The following is a 23,418-nucleotide window of genomic DNA, read 5'->3' as shown; positions in this document are numbered from 1 at the left end:
TGTAACCTGATCAAAGCAATCCATGGCTGGCTGAGAAACAGATCACTGTTACTGTATGCAACTGCCATTTTCTCCTTTTAATAATTCATTTGAACACAGCATTTCTGTAGCGTTCAGAGCTGAAAGTTCACAGCAACCAGTGGCATGCTTGGAGTTGGTCAGTTCAGTTTTATTCTTGATTTATTGTATTTATATGACCTAACAATTAATTTCCTCTGTGTTTTTGCCATTTATTACTATGGCACAAGTGTTTAGGAAGGGAAAAACCAGTCTTCAGCTACCAAGAAACAACCATGCAAAACCATTCTCTACTTGGAAGGAAGCCCCGTCAGGTCAGTCCTTTGTTACAGCTCTGTCCTGGGGTTACGATTCACGGCAAGGCCCGGAGCCATTCTCTAGCATCCTGTTTGGAAGAGGTGGCCCTGGGAGGTGTGTTCCCTTGAATGTCTCTGTGTATCCCTGTAAAAGGAGTATTTCTTCTTAACAATAAGTACTCTGCTGTGGTGGAGACACTGCTCAGTCTTTGCATGAGAAATGCCTTCCAAAGCACTAAACAAGGCTTCAGATCTATTTCTTAAGAGTTGAAAACGCTGCAGTGTTTTCCCAGGGAATGATTTACAACATTCCAAAGCAGCCTGTTATTGTAGCGCTGCTTAATCTTACAAGAAGAGGCAATGAATGTCAAGAACCACTGTGAAAGTGCTTTCAAAATGTAAAGCTGTCAAATAACTTCTGGAGAGCCACTGTCTTGAGATCACCCCATTTATTGACATGAAAAAAACAAGACATAGGAAAACTCAATTTCAGAATTCTTGAATAAGATTCCTTAATGTGGCATTTTCAGACTGCTAAGGAAATGCTCCTGGGGGAAATACACATCATTTCATAGGGCAGGGCAGGCAAGTACCAGAGAAGGGCTGAAGGAAAGGAGAGAGGATGGGATTTAACTTTTTCTTTCCTTCCCCCACCAGCCTAATGCCTTCCTTCTTCCACATCCCTCACATGTTTGTACTCTCCAGTCAGTCTGTGGCTGGGTGCCAGTGCAGGAGATGACAATATTGCTGTCAAAAACTGTCATCAAGAGATGACAGCATCTGAAGGGGCTTACGGGGAATCTGGAGAGGGGCTGTGGCCAAGGGCCTGTAGGGACAGGCCAAGGGGAATGGCTTGAACCTGCCCGAGGGGAGACTGAGCTGAGCTCTTAGGCAGAAGCTCTTCCCTGTGAGGGTGCTGAGGCGCTGGCACAGGGTGCCCAGAGAAGCTGTGGCTGCCCCATCCCTGGCAGTGCTCAAGGCCAGGTTGGACACAGGGGCTTGGAGCAAGCTGCTCCAGTGGAAGGGGTCCCTGCCTGTGGCACAGGTTGGAGCTGGAGGAGCTTTAAGGTCCCTTCCAACCCAAACCAGTCTGGGATTCTAATATATCCAGTCTGAAGACAAAGGAATCTTTGCTACCAGGAAGCAGCCAAGTGAGACTTGTACTCTGGTGCTTTCTAATGAGCATACAAGAGCGTAAGTCTGTAGTAAATGCATCAGGTCGCAGGGTGGGGTTTTGAAATCACAGCTTTTCTCTTTAGGTACTCAGGACAGTTCACCAGCAGGACTGTGCGTTCTGTTAGGCCTTGCAGGCCAAGCAGCGCAGAAGGTTTGGGCAGGGAACTTCACCCCTGGAACTGCAGCAGAAATCTGTCTGGCATTTAATCCCAAATTAAGCTTCTAATGGGAACCCCGGGAGTGTGGCACAACACCTGATTTCCCGGGAAGGACCACGTACTTACAGCCACAAACACAATTCAAAGCCTGTGGGCCATTCTTCATGGCTTTGGCACTCAGCAGGATTAACCTTGCAGCCTTGGCATGGCAGCCCACAACAGGGCACAATTCAGCAACTTTCTCTTCATGGCTCATATAAATCTGGTTTGTTTTAACTAGTAAGTCAGCTATAAAGCCACATAAAAACATCAAACAGGCCTACATCTAAAATGTTCAGTTCAGAATTAAGTACTCACTTCACCACCAGCAGCCATATGTAGAGAGAGAAGCGGCAGTAAATCTGTTTATTTAAACTCAAAAGAGGAAACAATAAAAATGTTAATTTGGGAAATGTAAACAGATTATTATTTCCTCTCAGTGCTTGTGTTGCCTTCCAGGATTCTCTCTGAGAGAATAAATGGTCAGACCAAACCACTGTAACCATTAGGTGGTGTGGAATGTGTAACTTACTACAGTGATGCGGAGAGTCCTTTAACCAAAGAAAGCAACGCAGGGTAAAGGGGGCTTTCACAATGAACACTCATGGCACAAAAAGATCCCTCCTTGAGGGCTGCTCTGGTGCTTACAGCCACAGAACTCAGTTTTCTTCATCTGAGGAGAGACCTTCGATTTCATCTCTGTCTCCTCCAATTGCCATCCAGAATGCTTTGGCCACCTGAAAATGGCAAAAAGACAGGAAAGGGGGAAAAATTCCCCTGAAGTGACCGAGATTTTGCACTTCCCATGCAGAAAACACAAGCTGAGCAGCAGCTGAATGTAGCAGCCACGGTTCTAAGCACAATGCTAATCCTCTCTAAAGTGAAGAAATGTCAGCAGCACAGAGGTAATAATTTGCAGTTCTTGGAGGCACATCTGATACCAGCCCTGTGCTAATTAAGCCATATTGAATCTTCCCTGAGCTCAAGGCTTTTCCATTGAGTTAAGTGGAAGCTGCTTACACCCTTGGTGGCTGCAGGGCCTCACTGCACACCTTCTGACAGGGGAAAGCCTCTTCCAGTGTTTCAAAATCCCCCATTTGTTACTCAGTTATTGGGAGACAGGAGACAGCCTTCCCGGGACTGTGCTTTGCTCTCGCTACTCTTGAATACAGGAACTCTACAACAGCAGTAATCCTGGCTTAGAAAGGAAAACCCATTTTCCAGATTAATCACCCATTTCAAACCCTCACCTTTTCTGCGTGTAGTTTCCTCTGCTCATGAGGCAACGTTGCAGCTTTATCTGTGGAAAGGAACAGAATTCAGGCAGTCACCCTCAGGAGTGAGCACTGCCTCTTGCAGCTGGGTTTGGGAGAACACCCAAAAACCAAAGATCATAAAAAACTGATCTGATTTAGTAAGAGCACTCGCAGTTCCCAGTCACCAGAAAGCTGATGCTTCTGAGTGCACCGGATTTCACCTCTAACATTTGCTGCTTTGAACTGTAAGATTGGCAGACAGTTACAGAGCTTAAAAATGAGTCTTGTTACAGGTTGTTTACAGGAAACTGGAGCATTAGTTCATGTGAACAAAATCAGTGTGACAGCTATCAGCTGAGCAATAGATGCTTCTTCCACCATCAAGCAAAGGGCAAATAATGAAAAGATTAAACCTCAGACAGGAGAACAGGAATTTGTTCAGGAGTCTCCCCAGCTCCCCCACCGGCTCTCATGCCTGGGAGGGACTGGGAAGGTGATACAGCTCAGAACCTGGCACGTTACCTTTCATTTCTTTCAGCTTTGAAAACAACCTTTCAAAGTTCTCCAGGTCACCCTCTCTGGTGGTCAGGCTGGCCAGCTCCTGAATGTCCGTGTCTAACACAGGGTCTGAAACAAATGCATGCAGGTTGCTTCAAGGTAAGCTATTCCGGTTTCTCAGCAGGTAGCAAAGCCTTTCTGATGCACTCAATATTTTAACATCTGCAAAGCCCATTTGCAAATTCCAGCCCCATAGGAGCAAAAGAACCATTTAATTTACTGACTGCTCATACAGGCAACTCACAGCATCATTACAGTGGTAATTAATTTTGATACATTATGTTGCAAGAGTGTTTTTGAGTTCATCCAATATTTAAAGTTTCTTGCTTATTATAAAATGATCTGTCTAGGAGCAGCCACGGAGTAAATTAAAGAGTAATGAGACTGTGCTTAGACCACAACTAACAACACTCATCCTTTAGAATGTCTCCACATGAAATGTGTAAGAAAGTTCCATCTCCTGCAATTATTTAGGGACCTGTAGCTCAAAACACTTGAACCTCTTAGGGCTGACCCAAGCAGAGCGTGCTTCAATCATTCACTTCCTGCTGGGTCAAACTGTAATGATTTTTCTCTGCAACCCTAAAACTTGAAGCTTTATTCTTACATGGATGTTTCTAGATATATACAATGTATATTGTATGTGCATCAGGAAATGTCATCAAATCAGATCTGAATGTTTCCAGTGCTGCAGGGGCTCTGTCCCATCCAAACTTGGGCCCATTTTTGTAAGAACACCCTAACTCAGTGATTATTCTCTACTGACTGGGGCAAGCATGTTTATCCTATACTTTTCACTGAGAAGAGGCCAGTGGCTTTCTGGGACCACCCCAGCCAGGGTGCCTGCTCCATTCTATCTGCCAAGCAGAAGAGCTTACCTACAATGCTGTCCATCTGTAGGTTGTCTGTGCTAGCTCCATCTTCCCTGTTGTCTGAACAGGATTCTTCCCTTTCTGCAGCTGCTGGATTGGGCTGTCAGGAACCAAACAGTTATTAGAGTACCCAATAATGCACCTACAAACATCAGCAGCAAATCAGGTGCTTCCTGTTTTGACTTCAAAAACTTAGTCTTTATCTAAAACTGCTGCTTACTGCAAAACCTGTACCATGTGTATTACGAAACCCCACTTTTGCAACACTGTGAACAGGTGCTACATGAAGGTCTGCTACAGTAGGCTTGTTGGTTTTTAAATAACACTTATCAAGTGATAGGGTTTGCTTTGCACAAAACACTGCTCTTGGGTATTAATGACAAACAACATGCACAACAGGCTGTGATGCATCCCTTGAGGAAGGAGGGAATAAAAGCAAGGCACCATCACCCCAAGTGTGACAACAAGAAAAAGCAACACAAGAAACAGTATGAGCAAAGAATAAGAAATAGGAATTACTGTTTACTTCTGTATCTTGGCTCTCCTCTGACCTGATGCTATGGTTCGCACCTGCTAACGTGCTGAGAAGACCAAAGCCCTGGGTCCTGTCTGGAAACAAACCAGCAGTTAGTGTGACAGAAAATGCAGTGTTAACACAAACAGTAACTGACCAGATGGGGTAGAGACTATTTCAGGGAAGACACGCAGCACCCTGTGGAACTGTGTCAGTGCACTTGAAATTGTGTTTTCTCTGTTTTTAAACTATACTAACGACATTTACTGCAGTATTACCTACAGGGACTAGATGTGTATGGCACAAGAGATGTGAGCTCTTCTTTTTCCTTACGTGAAGTCCCTGCTCTGTTAGGATTTAGTCTGGAAAACGTCTCTGGTTCCAAACAAGGCAGTTTTCAAGACACAGAAGCAGCATCTGCTGTTTGCTGAGGCTCAGTGGACCGGGTTTCACCATCCATGGGAAGCAGCGCTGGGTTTGTGGTTAGATACAGGAAATGCAACAAGTGTCTTTGCTTATACACATGTTGTCAAAACAGGTTCAGCGCTAGCGTAAATGCAAAGGCAGTTCTTAATATCTAAATATCTAACTCAGAATTCGTGGAAGGCCCCAACCATCAAATCCAATGTGTTTTCACACTACAAAGTGTCTGCATCTGCTCATCCACTGTGTATTTCAATGGTGTTTTAAATCCAACCTAAAAACCCCCAGTGAGTTCAAATGTAAAACTAAACAATCATCTAAGTTAATAGATTCAGGGCAGGATTTTTAAATTAAAGTATAATAAAAAGCATTTAAAAAACTTTATTTTAAAATAAAATACATGCATAATAGATGATACGATGAAGGCTTTTTTCCTGAGCCATGTTTTCAGCTGGCCTTGCACTGAGTAGGGAATAACTGCAGTTACACAAGGGACTGAGGAGGGTTTTCTGAAAATCTCTGTATTTTAGTCAACTAAGAAAGAACCAGCATGAAGTTACTGCAAACAGCCAGGAAAAGTGACTTGTGCCAGCACAAAAAAAAATGTGTTCTGAGTTATTCCCCTAATGACTAAGCGCTAGCCTCAAACGTTGAGGTGATGTCATGCTCATGCACTGTCCAAATGGACTTGCCATTTATACAAAATCTCATTTTGAAGAGTTGAATGTGTAACTGAAGCCATCAGCTCTCTAGAAAACATGTAAACACGTCTCCATTAGAGAATTACTAAGCCCTCATTTCCTGTTTAATAATCTTCACTGTGTACTTGGGCTAATGCGTGTCCTGTCCCCGTCCTCTCCCTCCTGCTCCCTCCAGCCCCCAGCAGGTATTTGTTTCAACTGGCTCTGTTTTACAGGGCTTTACTGCTTTAATAGATCACTCACCAGAGGTCTGGGAAGAAGTGAATCAGTCTAGCTGAAGGAATTGCCTTAAAAATGTTCACTTGCAAGACATGTGAAAGCCCATGAAGTCCAACAGCCAGCTTAGCAGGCAACTGAGCGATAAGACTGGGACTTCAACCCAAACCAAAGCAGCTTCCCCAGGTTTCAGCAGGCTGAGCAAAGAGCTGTCTTTTTGGGAAACTAAAGATGGACATTTCGCCAATGTCTGAGTCATCTAAGCTAGACTGGACACTGCAGCCCAGAGTGTACTTGAGAGAGAACGTTCCTGCATTGGCAGCGGGGTGGATGAAGTGATCTAGTCATTTACCTCTTTTGTATCTGATTAGAGTTCAGTCTGTACAGGGCAGTGACCCCACCACAACCACATACGCAAGACCTCCCCCAGTGTAATCAGAGAACACTGGGCCCAGTTAGAAAGCACTGGAATCTCCAGCAGGGTCCTCTGAAAAGCAGCTATTTGTTTCTGGACCCGTGGCTAGGGAGGCGGCAGACACAACACTTGGTTGCAGGCACACCCTCAAAAGCCTTCCTAAAAACTCATTTTTATTGGATGTAAAAGTTATTTCAACTTCTGGGTGCAATTTAGGAAGTGGGTGATGCCTTACGCTGTGTTCTGACAGCATCAAAGCCAAACATTATCTCACTCCACTTATTGTAATGGTGGCTCCAAAATGATGGAGTCCACAGTTTCACAGGTATCGTTCATTAGTAGTCACAGAGTTCTAGTACTCTGTGCTGTGAGCATGGCTCTGAGACTCATATATGCTTGTTTCATGGCAGAATGTTTTCTACTGCCTTTATCTACTCTGTAACCTGTTTCTAGTTAGAATGTGGTGATCCTAATTTCTATATAAAATTGAAATGAAAAGGTCAAAATTCATGATTTGTTTAAATGATGTTTAGTCCCCCTAAACCAGGCTATTTTTCTGTAAAGAGAGCCAGGCTTGTTCCTGGCCCCACCTGAGGTAACCAGCTCCAGCTGGGAGCACTCAAGAGCCTATTTAAGCACCGAAGTAGCAAGAAGCCTCTTTCAAAGGCCAGTAAGTTGTTTCTTGCTGCTAAAGTCAGATAGCTTTGTTCTTGGGGGGACAGATAATCACAACAGAAGTGTACTGCCTTTGTATGGGCAAGATATTAGCTGAAGAACTGCTCATGTTCTTCTGCACAAGAGGAAGAAACCCACCTGATTCTCAGGCAAAGAGCTCTGAGGCCTGGAGAACCAACAGCTTCATACTGCCTCCAAACAGGAGTTGCTCTCTGGAGACTCTCAGGTAAACTGCTTGGTTTTAATTTTACTAGACAATACTGCTTTGTTTAATTGGTATTAATTGATGTGAAAATGCTTGTAATTCAATTATGTTGTATTTAATACCTATTTTTATGAATTGGTGAGAGATGAATGTATTTAATGGTTATAGAAGAAAATCAAAAGGTCAACACTTTTCTTAATAGCTGTGTGAAAAATCTGCTTCCCAATTTAAGAAGAATTATTAGTGTTTAAGATAAACCACCTTAAATTACTATGGGTTTAACACTTGTACTTGAAAAAAAGTCTTTCCTGCTCTATCTGTAAATGTAATTCTCATGCAAACAGAAGTAAGGCAGTGCTGTAACACTGGCTGTTTGGATGGTTACACTTAACAGTGCTGTAAGCATTCACTGCTCCACAAATACGTTATGCTCTATGAAAGATCTTCACAAGAAGTATGACTCCATGGTTTCGAAATGGCCAGCAGGTAAGAGTTAATTCAGCAGGAAAAGCTGCAGTGTGATTTACATGGCAGACAGTTGCCAGGATCAGGAGGAAGCTGAAGGCAAAAGATATGTTACAGGTCGTAAAAGGTTTTATTTTAAGTAAAATGAGCTCAATGGTTTCCCTTTGAAGGCCCATTCAGGCTGCAACAACTTCCAAATATAGCTCCTTTCTTGAGGGGTTTGCAGCAATATGCATCAATGCTGCGTGGTTCCTGCACTGTGGAGATAGAAAATGTGGATTTCCAAGGAATCTGACTTTTACAGAACAAACTAATGATGCATGGGAATTTCCTCCCTGCAGACCTGCACATGTGACTAAGTTCTGTTCCTGTGAAATGTGGCATCTGTCAACTGCAGGAAACGTGCCATTAAGGGAACTGTTTTAGCACTAGTGAGAAAACTTCATCTCAAAGGGTCACCTATTGCTTTACAGTGGGTACCTTAAGTTAGAACCCACCTGAACCTCATTCTGATGGGTATGAGAAACACTCAAAAGGCTACGTAAGGGAAAGAAAATGAGAGAAGATTACTGGTTTAGTAGTTCTCATCCCAGCTCTGGGGAGTCCTGGGAACCATCCTGCAGTGAAAGGAATTATCAGAAGCCTCTCAGCACTCAAAACCATTACACAGTTAAAAGACATAGGAAGGAAGAAGCCCCAACAGTGGGAACTTGTGTATCAGAGTGCAGTCAGACCCTGGAAGGTTGCTGGCAGGGTGAGGCTTTGTGAAACAAGAGATGGAAGGACAAGCACTGGTTTTTGCACTGTTTCCAGTACATTCTGTGGTTTCCATGTACTTGAGTGGGATTTTCTGTAGGGAATACAGTCCTTGCACTTACTATGCCCTTCAATAGATACCTGAAATCACTTCTTTGCCAGTCTCAGTCCTATTTCAAAACAATATTTTGTTAAACAGTTATAACTAATTTAATATATAACTAATATAACACTTCTCCACTAACCCATGTATCAGTTCTTAGGCCAGGCTGATAATGACGAGGTACTTCCTGCTACTTCTTGCTAGAGTATGAAAGAACAAGCTTTAGTTTTTCATTGAGTTAGTGACTATTTAACTCAAGTTATTGGTAGAGAACAAATTCAAGTACAAAAGGAACATGAACAGATGCTGAAATAGGACTAAATTCCACCCACTGCCTGTATGTTTCTCTGTGCCTCAAGAGACAATGAAAGCAATACCTGAATCCCTATTATTCCATGTGAAAGCTTGAAGTGTGCTGTAATTCTCTTTGTACTGATGCAGTGGCAGCAGTACTGTAACTGCTCAGTTTAAGCTCCTGCCTAAAACTGTAAGGCCTCTAGGCCTTGTGCTGTCCAGAACTGGTGTAAGAGGAACCTGTTACATACCACTCTTCATGACTACGTTGGACCACACGTTGGCATTCAAGGCTTGTACAATTCTTTTCACTCCAGTGGACTCTGGAAAGTCATCTAAACCAAGAGACAGAGACATTGGACTCCTTAGACCAAAGCCTATTACATGTCTGAAAGTAAGGGGCTGTGTGTCTGAATCCCTGCCCTATCTTATGACAGGCAATATAAATCACTACTTCTGTTAAGAAACACAGATTTCTTGCCTTTGCTTCACGAGAGACCAAACAAATCTAAATTAATGCATCACTTCTTGGTCTGGATTTCCATGCATTATGAACTGTGAGCTCAGCTTTTGTAGAGAAATCTAAATTCTCAGTAGGGTTTTGTTAAATATTTAGTATGAGGCCCACATGGTTCAGTAACCTGTAAGGTAAATTTAATAGTGAGTTTTAAGTTGCTGTTAAAAGCAAGTCATTTTTTACCTCAAGTTCTTTGAGAACGCTGTATGGCATAAAAATAGATGCTAGAATTACTTCTCCCTCATTTATAAAGTAAAGAACTTTGGTTAACCATCTAAAAAAGTGCAATGCTTGTTACAAATAATCACTGTAAAGCCATACCCACATCTAACTCCAAGTTTTCCAGTAATCCTGTGCATTACAGTAACTGGAAAGACTTGGGAAAGCATTATTAGGACTTGTACTTATTTACTGAATAGCTCTGACACCACCTTGTATAGTCAGTTTTCCATTTCCTCAGTTTAGTCAGCTTCCCATATTTGTGCAGGTCTCACAAAGCAATAGGGGAAAAAAACAAACACACTCTTTGGATACAAAAATGTGATTGCTTAAAAATGAACTTCCTCTCAGGATGACTCAGGGACAGGTGCAATCATTGAAACTGCCCTTAAAAATGAGTTCAAAGCTGTCTCTGACCCCTTGGATCAAGTATTTTACCCTCTGATACTGCTGTTGGGTTCTGTATCAGAGTCATTACCATGAGTCTCAGTTTAGAGGTCTCGTCCTTACTGCACGAACAACTGTTTGACAGTCATAGCAAGAGCTGTGGTTTACTTGTGATGAGCTGCCAGAAATGTCAGAGTGTTTAAACAGATAAGGGCCCAGTATGTTTACTGCATCCCCTCTATCTTCTATAGTTCATAAAGTGTGTTTATGGGGTAAATATATTACTTACTGGAATACTCTTATTCCTATGCACCAACAACCATACTAAATATCCAGGAAAGAACATATCATAGAACAGAATCATAGTTAGGGTTGGAAAGGACCATAAGATCATCTAGTCCCAACCCCCCTGCAATACTCCAAAGATTACCATCCTGACTTGTTATTCTTCCTATTACTTCCATTAAGTGGTAAATAGCTTGTTCTTTACAACAATTACTCAATATAAAACTAACTTGACTTAATGTTACTAGCATTTCCTTTTAAAGCACTTCTCAGGGATATCCCCTGCTGATTTTTCTGGTTTCTATAGATCAGAAGTGCTCCATCCCCCCCCCTACTTCACTAACAGAGTCCCCAAAAGAAATGCACTTTTAAAGACATGGTGGGGAGAGAAGGAGCATTCTTGGCCATTCAGGATACAATCTGTATTTAGGCACTTACATGGGGCAGGGGTGGGACTTGTGTTCTAGCTTAGGACTTTAAACTAAACTCTTCCTGGTGATAGCTACATACTTAGTGAACCTGAAATAGAGCAAATGTTGGTGACTAATTCCACTCAGGCCTGGAAATGGGAGTCGCTTATCTCATTCTGGTTCTGTAGGGGTTAAGATGTAAACACTGTCTTTGTATCACTGCAATGAGGAGATTGGGCTGATGCTGATAAGGCTGTCAGGAAGCGCACAGTCACTTTTCAAGAGTGGAACATCACACATCACACTTGTGACTTGGATGGGTTTTTTCAAGTTATAAATGTATGGTCAGCCAGTGATTCTGAAACTGGTTTATTTCCTGTGTAACAGCATATGCTCTTCTGAAGTGTTTTTAACAATCTCCTTTTCAGCCTGTCATGTCACCATGAGAATTACTTCTCTTAAGAATTTTCCTGCCCTGGTTCCTGTTTTTAGCTTTATTTCCCAAGTGGAATATGATCAATACAGTCCTAGGATTGGTGCCAGAAAAAGGAGCAGATATTATTTTTATGTAGGTGCTACATAAACAGCAGCTGTATTTGGGAGGAGACAAATGGAATTTCTTGGAGGAAATAACCTCCTCCTCCTCCTGACCTTTTCTAGCTGAGGCTAAGCCTCACCAACTGGGAGCATTCCATGCTGTAATCATGTAGCACATAAATAAAGTTATGCCCCTTGCAATTGTTCAGGAGATATTTTGGTATGCTTTTTCATTGTAGAAGTTAAAAGAGAAGTAGCAGTCCCACCGTCTTCATCAGGCTGTTCCTCAGGGCTAAGTTCCACCAGTTCAAAGCCATGCTTGATGCACCATTCTTGAGCTTTCTGTCTGTTAATACCTGAAGTTGGGAAACAAAAATGCATAGTGAAGATACACATTTGAGACCAATAGCAGTAGCTGAATGTTCAGCTACGTTTTATCCCTTCAAAGTTGTTTGCTTATTCTGGATTGTATGAGAAATTAGTATATGGTAGCTGGTGTGGGTCCTCCATTCATTTTTAAATCTGATTCCAAAAGGCTTCCAAAAAGCAAAAAGAATTGTTTGGGGTTTTGTTTTTTTTTTGCAATTACCATAAAATCAAATGGCTTTGCAGTGGGTACTCAAAGGGGTGTGTAAGTGAAGTGCCACAGTGAATGAAGACCATTAACTCCAGGTTTGAAGCTGATTTCAGTTAGAGGGACATATGTGCACCTTACAGCTTGCTGTTGTGTTGCATATACTGATGTAGAACCAAAGCAACCCCGTATTCCTGGACATAAGACTAACCTGACTCTTCTCAATGAAATCTAGAGCTCAGTTTTGCACTGATATTTTGAGAAGCAGTAGTGTTGATTTAACTAGAAAACAAACCATTATGCAAGGTTAATATGGAACTTCTGTGGGTTTCATACCATTTTCAGACACCCTATTACAAACAAGGATCATGACTTCTGGTAACCACTCTTCTGTCAACGTAAGCCATTCAGAGACATTATCAAGTCCAGATTTCTGAAGGAGAAAAAACGAAGTTATTTGGAATACAGACTCAAATCCTTTAGATTTTTAAACTAGTTCTCAATCATTATTAGAATAAAATGAAGTAAGGAAATATGCTAGGAGTAGTTGGGAGACAGTGGGAAAATCTGCCTAACTCACTGGCATAGTTGCATCCCCAAAACTCCCTTCCACCTGGAGTATAACAGTAAAAGGAAAGAAAACAGCTTCAGTTGTTAGCAGGAATAGTTTAACATTGATCTGCTGACAATTACAGCAGCCTAAAAGGAATGGATGGCACAAGACGAAAGAATGTAATTTGTGGTTAGCACTGTGATAAGGCAACTATCATACAGGTAAAGCAATACAATGAAGCAAAAGAATCTTACTATTGTGCTGTCGAAGTACACAACAAATGCTTGCACTGATTCAGCAATATCTGCAGTAACAAGAAACGTGTTTGGTACTACACACAGGTGAATATCTGCAGAGTAATATTTATTATCTATTGTCCAGGGGTAAAATTTCACTCTTCCACTTGTAGTTGCTCCCACAGTAATGTCATCTTTTCCTGTGATACCTGTATAAAAGGAAATGAGTGAGATGGGTGATAAAACCAGCATCAAGAAAACAGTTTGTGCAGAGAAGCTGGTAGAACGCCAGTACAGAGCCATTTTTCTTACTCTAATAAACCAGTATATGTTTAAGATCTTTAAAAATTCCACCTCAACCTGTTACTCTGTGCTAGAGTTCATTATTTACCTTTCAAAAGAGTTTATTGTCTGGCTCTCAAAATAAAATGTGGTACAGAAGCTCTTCAGAAAGAAACCTGTTTCCTGGAAATGCTTTTTACTGTGTTAGCTCAAACCCGTTACCTGTAAACAGGACGTATGGAGACAATACCTAAGCTTTATTACAGCAGAAACAAACCCTGCATGTTCATTCAGATGTAAAGAACTGTTTGACTGTGACCAAAACCTGAAGGTAACTAATGAGAAAATAAAGCAAGTTACTACAATTGACTTGTAATTCCCATTAAATTCCATGTAGGAGCTCGACAATTAAAATCCAAGGCAGTGCTTTGATAATGCGATGTTAAACACTGCCCTTTGCCTGCTGGGAGCAACCCTCACAGGGCACACTCATAGCATGACAGCCACCTGGTGGAGGTGAATTATAGTTTGCGGTAGAAGATCCCATCCATACCTTGCTGGAAAGGGCAGAATATCTTGTTCAAGCTCCACAAACTTACAGACCCTTTAAAGCACAGGTCAGTTGTATAGAACCGAGTCAGCTAGAACTGCTTGGGCATCAGAAGTGTAACAGAAATCAAGTATATGGGGGTTTCAGAGATCTTAAAGGTTAGGTTTTGAAGGTACTGAGAAACAGTTCCTGGAGATGCTAGAACAGGCTGTTCCCCAAATAGTGCCACAAGAAGCTAAGAATAAAGAAGGCCATAGAAAAACTGAAACCCAGAAAATCAGTAATAAGACTTGGAAAGCCAAAGAGGGGAGGAGAAGAGGGTGAGGAAAGGAAGTCTGTTCAAAAGTCACTGCAGTGAAGTGAGCCACCCTAGCAAGAACACAAAAGGAGAGAACTTGCAGCACAATTTTCAAAAGCCAGTATGAAAGAACTTCTACATTTGCTTTGGAAGTGATTTTTTTCCCCCCTCACAAAAGAGTTCATGGACAAATTTCAGCCTCAAAGTACTGCTAGAATGAGGCCATGTCCCATTTCCTATTACATGCCACTGGTTCCTGTATTTTAAGCAGTTGTCTTTCATCCCATTGTGCTTCTGATGACCCATCATTCATCCAAAGAGATTTTGCCAATCCCCTGTGGAATTTCTCTCCCACTCAAAATTGATGTTGCACACTAACCTCGAAGGGCTGCAGGGAACCTTCTGAAAGGCTTCAGCCCTGCTATGCCTCAGCCTGCATGAAGGTCTGTAACGAATGACTGCAAAGCAGTCTGATTACTCATGGCAGGAAGCTAAATGTAGTTTGAGTATCTTGTAAATAGTTCTCTGCCACAAAAAGTCACTTAAACCATTAGGTTTTGCCCTTTAGAGTAAGCAAGCAGAGACTACAAAAGAAATACACACTACAACTCAAAGCCAGTTGTCAAGGATATAGTCCGTGTTGGAGCTAGTTTAAAGGATTACATCTGCCACCTCCAGATTCCAGAAATTTGTTTCCAGAACAGCCTGTGTTTTAATATAAAAGAAGTAAATTCAGAGAGAACACTTTCATATCTGATTTAGAGGATATTAATCACAACAAACCCCATCAAGTTCTGTTTGCATATAGAATAAACTTGTATAAAATTAATGTGGCAAGAAGGAGGTGGCTTGTCAACCCCATCTCTAACAGAGTTGGAGTTACTTTTAATTTTAAACTCCTCAGCCATTGAAAGTGTCAGTGGTTTGCCATGCAAAGCGCCTGGAAAACCAACTGAGTCACTCTGTGACCACAACAGTAGGCAGGCCTGCTGGGCTGCCTCAATTAGCTTGCCTTTTCATAGGGCAGAAGTGGCTTGTCTGGATGACAGGAATGCAAACAGCCTCCAAATGCAGCACCATTAAAGAGTACTAAAAACATGCATGGAAAAGTTCATGCCACAAAAGAACATTGCTTAGTGTCACTCAAAAACATGATTTAGAGTTCAAGGTCCTCCAACAAATATTGCACTTATTAATGCTGGACACTTACTTTGCTGAAATAACCTTTACAGTCTTACCAGTAACTGCTGATACTACTTAAGACATTCCTGTACTCGTGTCCCACACTTGCATACAAAAGCACTTGGGAGCAATAGAAGCTTCCTCATTTACAGTGAATTACCTGAGGCTAGGGACCAAAGAAGACGGTTTCTAAGGCAGCTCCAGTATCAGCCTCAGTTATAACCTGCCACAGGCAAGGGCACTATTCATCCATGCAGCCTCCAAAGCCCCTGTACGAACACCCACCTATACCAGGATCACCACATTTCTTGGACATGGACAATTCTTCCAGTTTATCCATGACTCACTTTGCCCGTTTTCTACCAGAAAACTATTTAAGAACAAAACAGCAACTGGCACACGAGATCAGTGCGTGGCTCAGTCCAGTAACAGACAGTGCCTGGTGCTGTATGGCTCACTCCAGGCAGTCAGTCACCAGCTTTGGTTTTTCAGAAAGCTCCTCGGTTGTGTCCCTTCCTCACTCAGCAGTATCTGTAATCTCCAATAATGTGGACAAAATTCTGACCAATCCTTTTGGAAACTCCTCTCAGTTATTTACATGTCTGATCATTTCACCGACTTAAACTTGCTGACTTTTTATGATCTTCCATATAGACAACATAAAGTAAACAATGATTCCAAAGACAAGGAAGAGGACACGGCAAAGCTGTAAAACCCAACATCCATTCCCTTTTTGTAATACAGAGGCTCTGTGTTCTGCCAGTGCAAGGCAGCAAACCCTTTGTAAAAGGGGATCTGGAGACCAGAAGGGACCTTTCTTTAAGAGAACTGAACAATAATCAAAGCCCCAGATGTTGATCTCTTGCCTCTTGCAGCAGTGTTCCCTGTTCTCTAACACCCAACTGACATTCAAGCGCTTTGACTATACTGTGTTTAATAGTAATATCTTTTTCAGATCCATTACAACTCCTGATTGAAGGGGTGTTTTCCAAAGGGATTAAGGTATTGATCACTCTTTTGTGTGTTTTCCAGATTGAGTACATACTGTAAGAACATAATTCAGTCTTTTATGAAGCCCTAAATGATTCTAAGTCCCCTTAGCTGGTAGGTACACCAAGTGGTTCTCACATTCTGGGCCTTGAGAGCCACCTGGTGGAAAACACCATAAAAAATACTCCTGCAAATTACACAAGGAGTAAAGAGACACAAGAAATATGCTGCAGGGGAGAAGGGGAGTCCTAAATGGTGAGGCACTGGAATAGGTTGCCCAGGGACGTTGTGAATTCTCCATCCCTGGCAGTGTTCAAGACCAGGTTGGACGAAGCCTTGGGTAAGACGGTTTAGTGTGAGGTATCCCTGCCAATGGCAGGGGGGTTGGAACTGGATGATCTTAAGGTCCTTTCCAACCCTAACCATTCTATGATTCTAAACAGCCAAAAAAGAGGGGAGGGGGAATCACATCAGACAGTATTTATCTATTTGCCAGCATTATTAAAAACTAAATCACTTTCTGTTTTAATTTGGGATAAATACATCTAAAAGAAAAGCCAGTCCTATTTTCTGCATTTTAGATAGCTTTGTTTTGTCACAATATCTCATGCAATAAGCATTCAGGGCATCCTATGGAAATGTGAATGAATTAAAGTATATCTAGCAAATATTCTTCTCATCCTCAAGCTATCTCCCACTTAACAGGATGAGAACACTGGGAAAAGCCTTGTACTTATCCTGGAAAGTTCTGGCAGGCAGCAGGAGAGATCAGTTCCCATAAACCTCCTAACAGCGAATGTTCCAAGCAGCGTCTTTCTACTTACAAGATAGATTTTCCTACACAGAGCACGTACCAGAGAAATAAAGCAACACAGTGGCAAAAGCAGTGATGATACCAGTTTCATTTCATGTTTCTGGTACAGACTCAAAACTCGGTTGCTCTATGGACCCTACCATCAACACAGTATTTAATGGCATATTTAACCAAATATATTGTATCTCAGTGTACTGCCTCAGAGGTGCTGATATAATGGTCCCAATCTCAGCATTCAGCTCTAAACCATTTACTAAATAATGTCTTTAATCTGGTGTGACACTTTCATGCAGTAAAAGCACAAGTTCTGAGAACTGCACCAGCATTTTGCTTCCACCCACCAAATCCCTTCAGCCAGGCCAGCCAGATCTGCCTTGGCCTCATCACTATATCCTTGAATGTTTCACAATGTTTGTTCTGCTTATTCTTCTGGAGCTGATCTGATTTCACTTGTTATCTAAAGCAGAAAACTAAATTCTCGTGGTATTTATTTTAGTAAATCATCATGTTTCTTTCAGGACGGTTTTAATGTCTGACCCAATCCAAGGACACACAGACTACCTGTAAGGCTCCAGTTTTGGTACTGAAGAACAGTGGAAGAAGAGACATTTAAAAGTGAGTACTAGTTAAAAAAACCCTGAAGTTTTAAGATTTTCTTCTGTGAAGCTTTTTATTCACCTTCCTTTTTTACCTATTTAATTTCATAATGAAAAATAATCAAAGGAAATTTACAGGAACCTTGAATAATACCTTAGAATTCACTTATCCCTTCCTCAAAAATAAGCAATGACTGATAGTAATATTCTTTGGTATGGAATGCTTAAATAATTAAATATCAACCCAGCTGCTGTGACAGAGCAGCCTTTGACTGCAGAGCTGGTTCAAAATGTGGTTTAATGAGATGGAAGAAGCCAGTCCCTGGGGGCTGCCCTTGCTTTAGGAGGTCCCAAGTAAGATCTTAGCTGAGAACAAATCCAGACAAGGGGGTAGGGTGTTGGTAAGTTTCACATCTCAGGGTGCACATCAAACCTTTTGTGACAGCTCCCTAAAAAGGAAGGCTGTACTAACAAGTTGCAATGGCAAAACCACCAAGATTTAAACAGCTTCTTCCTGGAATCCCCCTGATTTTACAATTGCTAAACATTCCATCAGAATTTTCTCTACTTCAGGGCTTACTCTTTTTCAGGCCATAAAAATGAAAACTGGGTGCCCAGAAAACCACTTCCTTTGGAATGAATTCTGTGCATTTGATATGGAGTAACTGTAATCCACAATTTTAATAACTGCAGAAAGGAAGGGGTTTAGTATTCCCTTTCTTTATGCTTCTGCACTGGGGCAACAAATAGTAACAACATAACGCATGAAAGCAAGAGACCTTTAGAGTTTAGACTTTCAGCACGGGACGATGCTTAAGGTCTAAATGCAGTCTGTTCACTCCATAAATAGAAAGATGAAACCAAAGGGATGGTATTTATCCACCTCTTTTCTCTTGCCTATACTGCTGAGCCACTCCGGCGTCCCCCTTGTTGTTGGGGCCATGTGGGCCACGGACCTGTCCCAGGGAAACAAGTTCACTGTTGTGCTCTGCAGGTGAGTGGCCAGCAGCAACCCTGATTGTCTCATGAACCTGTCCTTCCTTTGTTGTTCTACAAAGTACTATTTCTATTCGCCCTCAATGCAATTCTCGAATTATCTAGTCCAGGTATAACTCAAGTCAGATTCACATCTAAAATTGGGCCAATGGGATGTGGGGTTTCATTTTTTCCCTCAGTTGTGGTGTTACTGCCTGCTGCTTGTTACAGAGGGTACAAAACACAACCTGCGCTCTGTACCACCTCTCTTAAATCGCTTATTTCCTTAAAGCCCTGAGGAGGCCCGACTCCCTCCTCAAGGCAGGCGGTTAAACAAACACGGCAGGCCCAGGGCCCGGTGGCCGCGAGAGGGGAGGAGAGCAGCCCTCGGGGCTCCCCTCATGGCGCGGGCTGGCGCTGAGGGGCTGCCGGGCCAAGGCCCCGCGGCGGCGGCGACTCACGTTTGACGAGCTCCTCGGCCGCGAAGCCGGCGGCGCAGCTGGTCACCAGCGCCAAGGGCCCCGCCGCCGCCATGGCGCCCGCCGCCGCGCCCCTTCCGGCACCGCCGTTACCACACAGCGGCGGTGGGGGGGAGGACAGCGGGCCCAGCCCTCGCTTCCCGTGCGTTTCCCCCCCCCCCGCGGCGCGGCGGATGGTGCGGTCCGGCCAGCGCGTCCCGTTGCTAGGGGCGAGGGCAGCGGCCGCCATGGCCGGGTTCGCGGAGCCGCGGCTGGAGGCGGGAGCCGGCCTGGGGCAGGTGGGTCCGGGCAGCGCCGCACCGGCCCCGGCAGAACCCCCAGGGGGCCCCGCTCCCCTGCTGCGGGGACGGGAGGGCTCAGCCCCTGCGTGAGGCCACGGCGACCTTGGGACAAGGGCTTGGGCTGCCGCCTTTCTATTCTCTTATCAAGTACAGAAGTTATAGGGAGCCACGTGCTTTTTTCTCTTGTATTTAGGAAATACTGAATTTTGGCTAAGTCCTGCTACGTAACGATGGTTTTGGTTATGGGTATGATTTTTGGCATAACTTGTTTTTTAGGTGCAAGAACTTGGCAAGCTTAACGTTAAGATGAAAAATACTGACTTGAAAAGAAATGTAGAAACTGTGGATATCAGTGACTTCAAAACGGTGGGGGAAAGAACTGAACTTGGGATGAGAGTAAGTAAAATAGAGCACATGCAGAAGTACGATTTCCTTTTGTTTGGGTCATCAGAATTACCTGATCTTGTGCCCATCAGCCAAAATCAGACTTAGTCCAACAGAAGCACAAAGTCCATCACCTTTTCAGTCAAGTGAAGGCCTGGACTGCAAAATTAACTGAGTTAAGTAAATTTAATATCCCTCATACCTTTGTAATACTCTAAACATTTTTTTTCCCTCTAACAGAAACATGCTGAAAATTATTTAAGTGCTATAAACAGACAAGTGTTAACTATTTCTTCTGCTGGTAATAAAGAAGTACATTCAAAAGGGCCCCCTAAATGGTAAGTGAAACAGCTGGTCTATTGCAGAGACAAATGCAAGCAGCAGGACAGAAAAACTGGGGTTTCAGAGTCTTGTAAAGCAAATGGGAGTATTGGCCCAGATGAGGTTATTCTGGTCATTTGCTAGTTTGGTTTTAAGTTAAAAACAGTACAGAAGAAAACGTACTTCTAAGTAGCTACGACAACCTTCTGTTAAGTCCTGTGATCTTTCCTTTGTTAAATGCTGATTTAAATACAATTTGTTGGACTCAGCCGGGTGGCAGCAGTAGGGGTTTAACAGCGAAATCAAAGGAATTTTTAAAACCTTACTGTTCTTCTTTCTGTATCAGGGGCCTTCATCCTGGTGCTTCTCAGAAACAGCTCACTGTACCACGAGTGCCGGTTGGGCCCATGACTGCGCAGGTGTACAGCAAATCAGCACTACGCATGTCTCCAGGATCACAGGTCAGAAATAACACAGTGCTTATTCTGGCAGAGACCACATTCAGTGAGTAAACTATTGTCTTGTAGGTTACCATAATATTACATTCTGATTCCTCATGGAGTCAGTTTCTGATAATGTACCATCGATGACTAAAGTGTTAAAAAGATTCTCACCAGAATGAGCAGGCTGAGAGAACGAGCTTTCTCTCAGCCTTGGAGTTGGGATAAAATCAAAGGAAGGAAGGACGCTGGTATCATCCTGGGTGCATCCACAAGCCCTCTGTTCTTTATTTCCCCCCTCCCACGTATATTCTTAGAGTATGAAACCAAATATATGTTCTGCTTTAAGGTCCCAGTCCTGCAAATACCATATGCTTAACTGGGCTTCTGCAAGTAATGTGTTTAAATAAAATGGAACTGTATGTTGGAATAGCATGAGCACAGATATCAGTGTTTGTGGTGTCTGAGACTAAAAGTGGTTCTCTGTCTTGTTTTTCCATAAAAGATAAGGTAAATTGTGGGAAAGATTTCTGTTTCATGTATAAGGTAGTCACCTTTATAAGACATAAATAGTTTTCCATTTGCAGACAGTATTTCCAGGTAAATAGGCTTGAAGATATCAATGTTTCAACTCATAGGGGTTCTGAGGGAAATTAATAATTCACATAGTAATATTGTAATATTGTCCATAGTATGCTGTGCAAGAGTAGAAATGGAGCGTAAGTTGTGCTTATAGTAGTGAGGATAAAAAAAGGATGGAGTCAAGTAAGCACAGATGCTATTTTCACATATCCATTGCTAGAAGACTTGTCATACGGGAAATAGCTTGCCCACAGGTGTCAGAATAGGTTTAAAATTATTTACTCACACACAGAGTATTTGTGAATCATAGCAGCACACACATAAGACTCTGCAAATCCAGCTCACGGGGGGAATTGTGAAGCACTTCCCCCTTCCCCCTTTGCTCTATTTTGTAATTGGATTTCTTCTAACAAAGCCTGAGAACCATATAGATGGTTCTTCCTTGTGCAGTAACTGTAAAGCCTCTGAAAAGCCACTGTTGCCCGTAGCTGATAAGTGTAGAAGTTCAATTTTTGTTTTAGTTTTTTAAATATGCTGAACTGAAGCCAGCTGAGCTGATGCTTGTGCAGCTTTGGCGTTTGAGTGGGGGTTGATATTTTCTGTGACGTTCTGAATACACTCTCATCACAGACAGAATTAAAGATGTGACTGCAAAGATGTTTCTAGAGGGCTCTAAAATATGCAAATAACAAACAGCTAGACATGAAAAGTGGTTCACTTACCCATAATACAGATCACTTCGAAGATTAATATAATGTAGCCCATTCATAAAGGAATTTGACCCTATTAGAAGCCAGGTACCATGTTCATCTGCAAAACAGAATTACATAGTGAATCAGATTTATTGGCTTACTAATGGTAAAAATGCCCTCCACTCTGAAACAGCTTTTGCGCTGGAGTAAGGTTTGAACCCTTTCATTGTACCAAAGATGTCAACCTGTTGCGTATACTCCAATATGTTCTTTTTCTGCATCAAGATGGTTCAAAACATCTTAAATTTAAGACTTTGGATGATATGGATGGAAGAGACCCATGATACCATCCACTCCAAATCCTGCAAATGCAGAGTTGTCACTTGCCACACATTTCAGCTGACAAAGTAACTTTTATCAGGTGGTTTTTTATTAAGCATTTCAATTGTCGTTATCGTGTGTGGAATCTGCCACTGCAGCATTGATCAATGCACTCTCAGTCTGGGTGGGGAGTCTGTGTTGAGACTCATCTCCTATTTTAATTGAGAAGATATTCAATTTTCCTCCAATTCTTTCATAATAGCACAAGCAGTTTCCTTTCTGTACAGTGGTGTGTTATAGTAATAAAATAAATACCGCAAAATCACTGATGAGGTGAAAATTGAACTTTCTGTCTCTGTGCAGCCATGTGGGTAAGAGAGTAATTGGCTTGGATAATAACTTCTGTTCTTACAAACCCAAACCTAAATGAGCATCTCATTGATACATCTGCTTGTAATTACTATCAAAAGAAGAGACTATATTGTGCAGATAAATGAATTAAAACCATTTTTAGTGCTTCCCAATGGTTTCATAGTTCAAATACACATCTCATGATTCTTGAACTTTTTTGGCATGTTTTATTTGTCAAAAAATAAAATTCTCAAAATTTTTTTTTACATTCACACAGCAGAAGTATCGGAGTTCTTGTGTAGAAATATGTTGAGGTGGATCTTGCTATGTAAAAGAGCTTTTTGTATTCCTGTATTCATGTAATGGGAATTAAGCATAATCGCTATAAGGATTCCTCCTTATTTTGCACTGGTTGGTAAATAAACCCTGTTGGGTGCAGAGTCTTAACAGTGTTACTGCAATAAAAGTACTGGGAGATGCTGATAGACCAGATAGAAAACCAGGTGAAAACTAAAGCACATGCCTTGAGATGAACAACAACGTTTTCAACCTAAGAAATTTCTACTCTAGTACAAATACATGGCACCACTTCTGGCTTTTCTAGAACAAGTATTTGCTTTAGATACTTCTCATAAAAGGAAACTTTAAAAGTATTTTTTTGACCACTGGGCTTTGAATCAATAATTTTTATTAGCAAAAGATCTGAATCCATTCCATGCAGATAACACAGTACATTAGGAAACTACTATGTGTTCATTTTTATAAGGATTTTTTTATTTCCTCATTTACTTACAAGCAAGGGCTCTAGCTACATGGAGCCAATGGGCCATAACCAATCCAAAGAAGCTGTTCTGGTCCATCAGGTCAGTGACTCCTGAATTCAAGTCTCTTGCAAACATGGCCAAAGTGGATTGGATTCTTACTGTAATCTGTGGGAAGAATGCAATATAACATTATCCCAATAGATAGGGGGGTATAAAACATTTGTTATAACCCAGGGAGATGGAATTCACAAATGACCT

At 42.1% G+C, this 23,418-nt stretch overlaps 2 protein-coding genes across 13 annotated transcripts in view; one reads left to right on the top strand and one right to left on the bottom strand.

Moving 5' to 3' along the window:
- Positions 1 to 2,026: 2,026 nt before the first annotated feature.
- On the bottom strand, positions 2,027 to 21,848 carry AAGAB (alpha and gamma adaptin binding protein). Of its 2 annotated transcripts, none has more exons than XM_061371159.1 (10): positions 21,755 to 21,848; positions 12,877 to 13,067; positions 12,406 to 12,502; positions 11,762 to 11,851; positions 9,392 to 9,475; positions 4,900 to 4,982; positions 4,380 to 4,473; positions 3,466 to 3,570; positions 2,938 to 2,987; positions 2,027 to 2,424 (listed from the first exon to the last, which is right to left on the bottom strand). In XM_061371159.1, the coding sequence occupies exons 1-10, from the start codon at positions 21,795 to 21,797 to the stop codon at positions 2,347 to 2,349; spliced, it is 915 nt and encodes a 304-aa protein (XP_061227143.1). In that variant the 5' UTR covers positions 21,798 to 21,848; the 3' UTR covers positions 2,027 to 2,346. The 2 variants fall into 2 exon arrangements, with proteins under 2 accessions (XP_061227143.1, XP_061227142.1); XM_061371158.1 differs by lacking the exon at positions 21,755 to 21,848 and adding an exon at positions 19,007 to 19,132.
- The window catches only part of IQCH (IQ motif containing H), a 54,904-nt gene continuing 51,071 nt past the window's right edge, over positions 19,586 to 23,418 (top strand). For 8 of the 11 annotated variants that reach the window (XR_009728104.1, XM_061371125.1, XM_061371124.1 and 5 more), the window contains exons 1-3: positions 19,592 to 19,701; positions 19,930 to 20,027; positions 20,357 to 20,471. Coding sequence is in view for 10 of the 11 variants with exons in the window: in XM_061371125.1 (XP_061227109.1) it covers positions 19,612 to 19,701; positions 19,930 to 20,027; positions 20,357 to 20,471 (303 nt within the window). In the remaining variant the exon portion in view is untranslated. Of the gene's footprint in view, positions 19,702 to 19,791; positions 20,028 to 20,356; positions 20,472 to 23,418 lie in introns of all 11 variants that reach the window. The other 3 variants (XM_061371132.1, XM_061371131.1, XM_061371130.1) reach the window with 2 other exon arrangements.

The sequence above is a fragment of the Neopsephotus bourkii genome, unplaced genomic scaffold (genome assembly GCF_033783945.1).
Source record: "Neopsephotus bourkii isolate Nb327-2 ecotype Australia unplaced genomic scaffold, CSIRO-AGI_Nbou_v1 NB_1572, whole genome shotgun sequence".
In the NCBI taxonomy this organism is placed as follows: domain Eukaryota; kingdom Metazoa; phylum Chordata; class Aves; order Psittaciformes; family Psittacidae; genus Neopsephotus; species Neopsephotus bourkii.
Note: the sequence above shows the minus strand (reverse complement) of the source record. Positions and strands in the feature narration are given on the sequence as shown.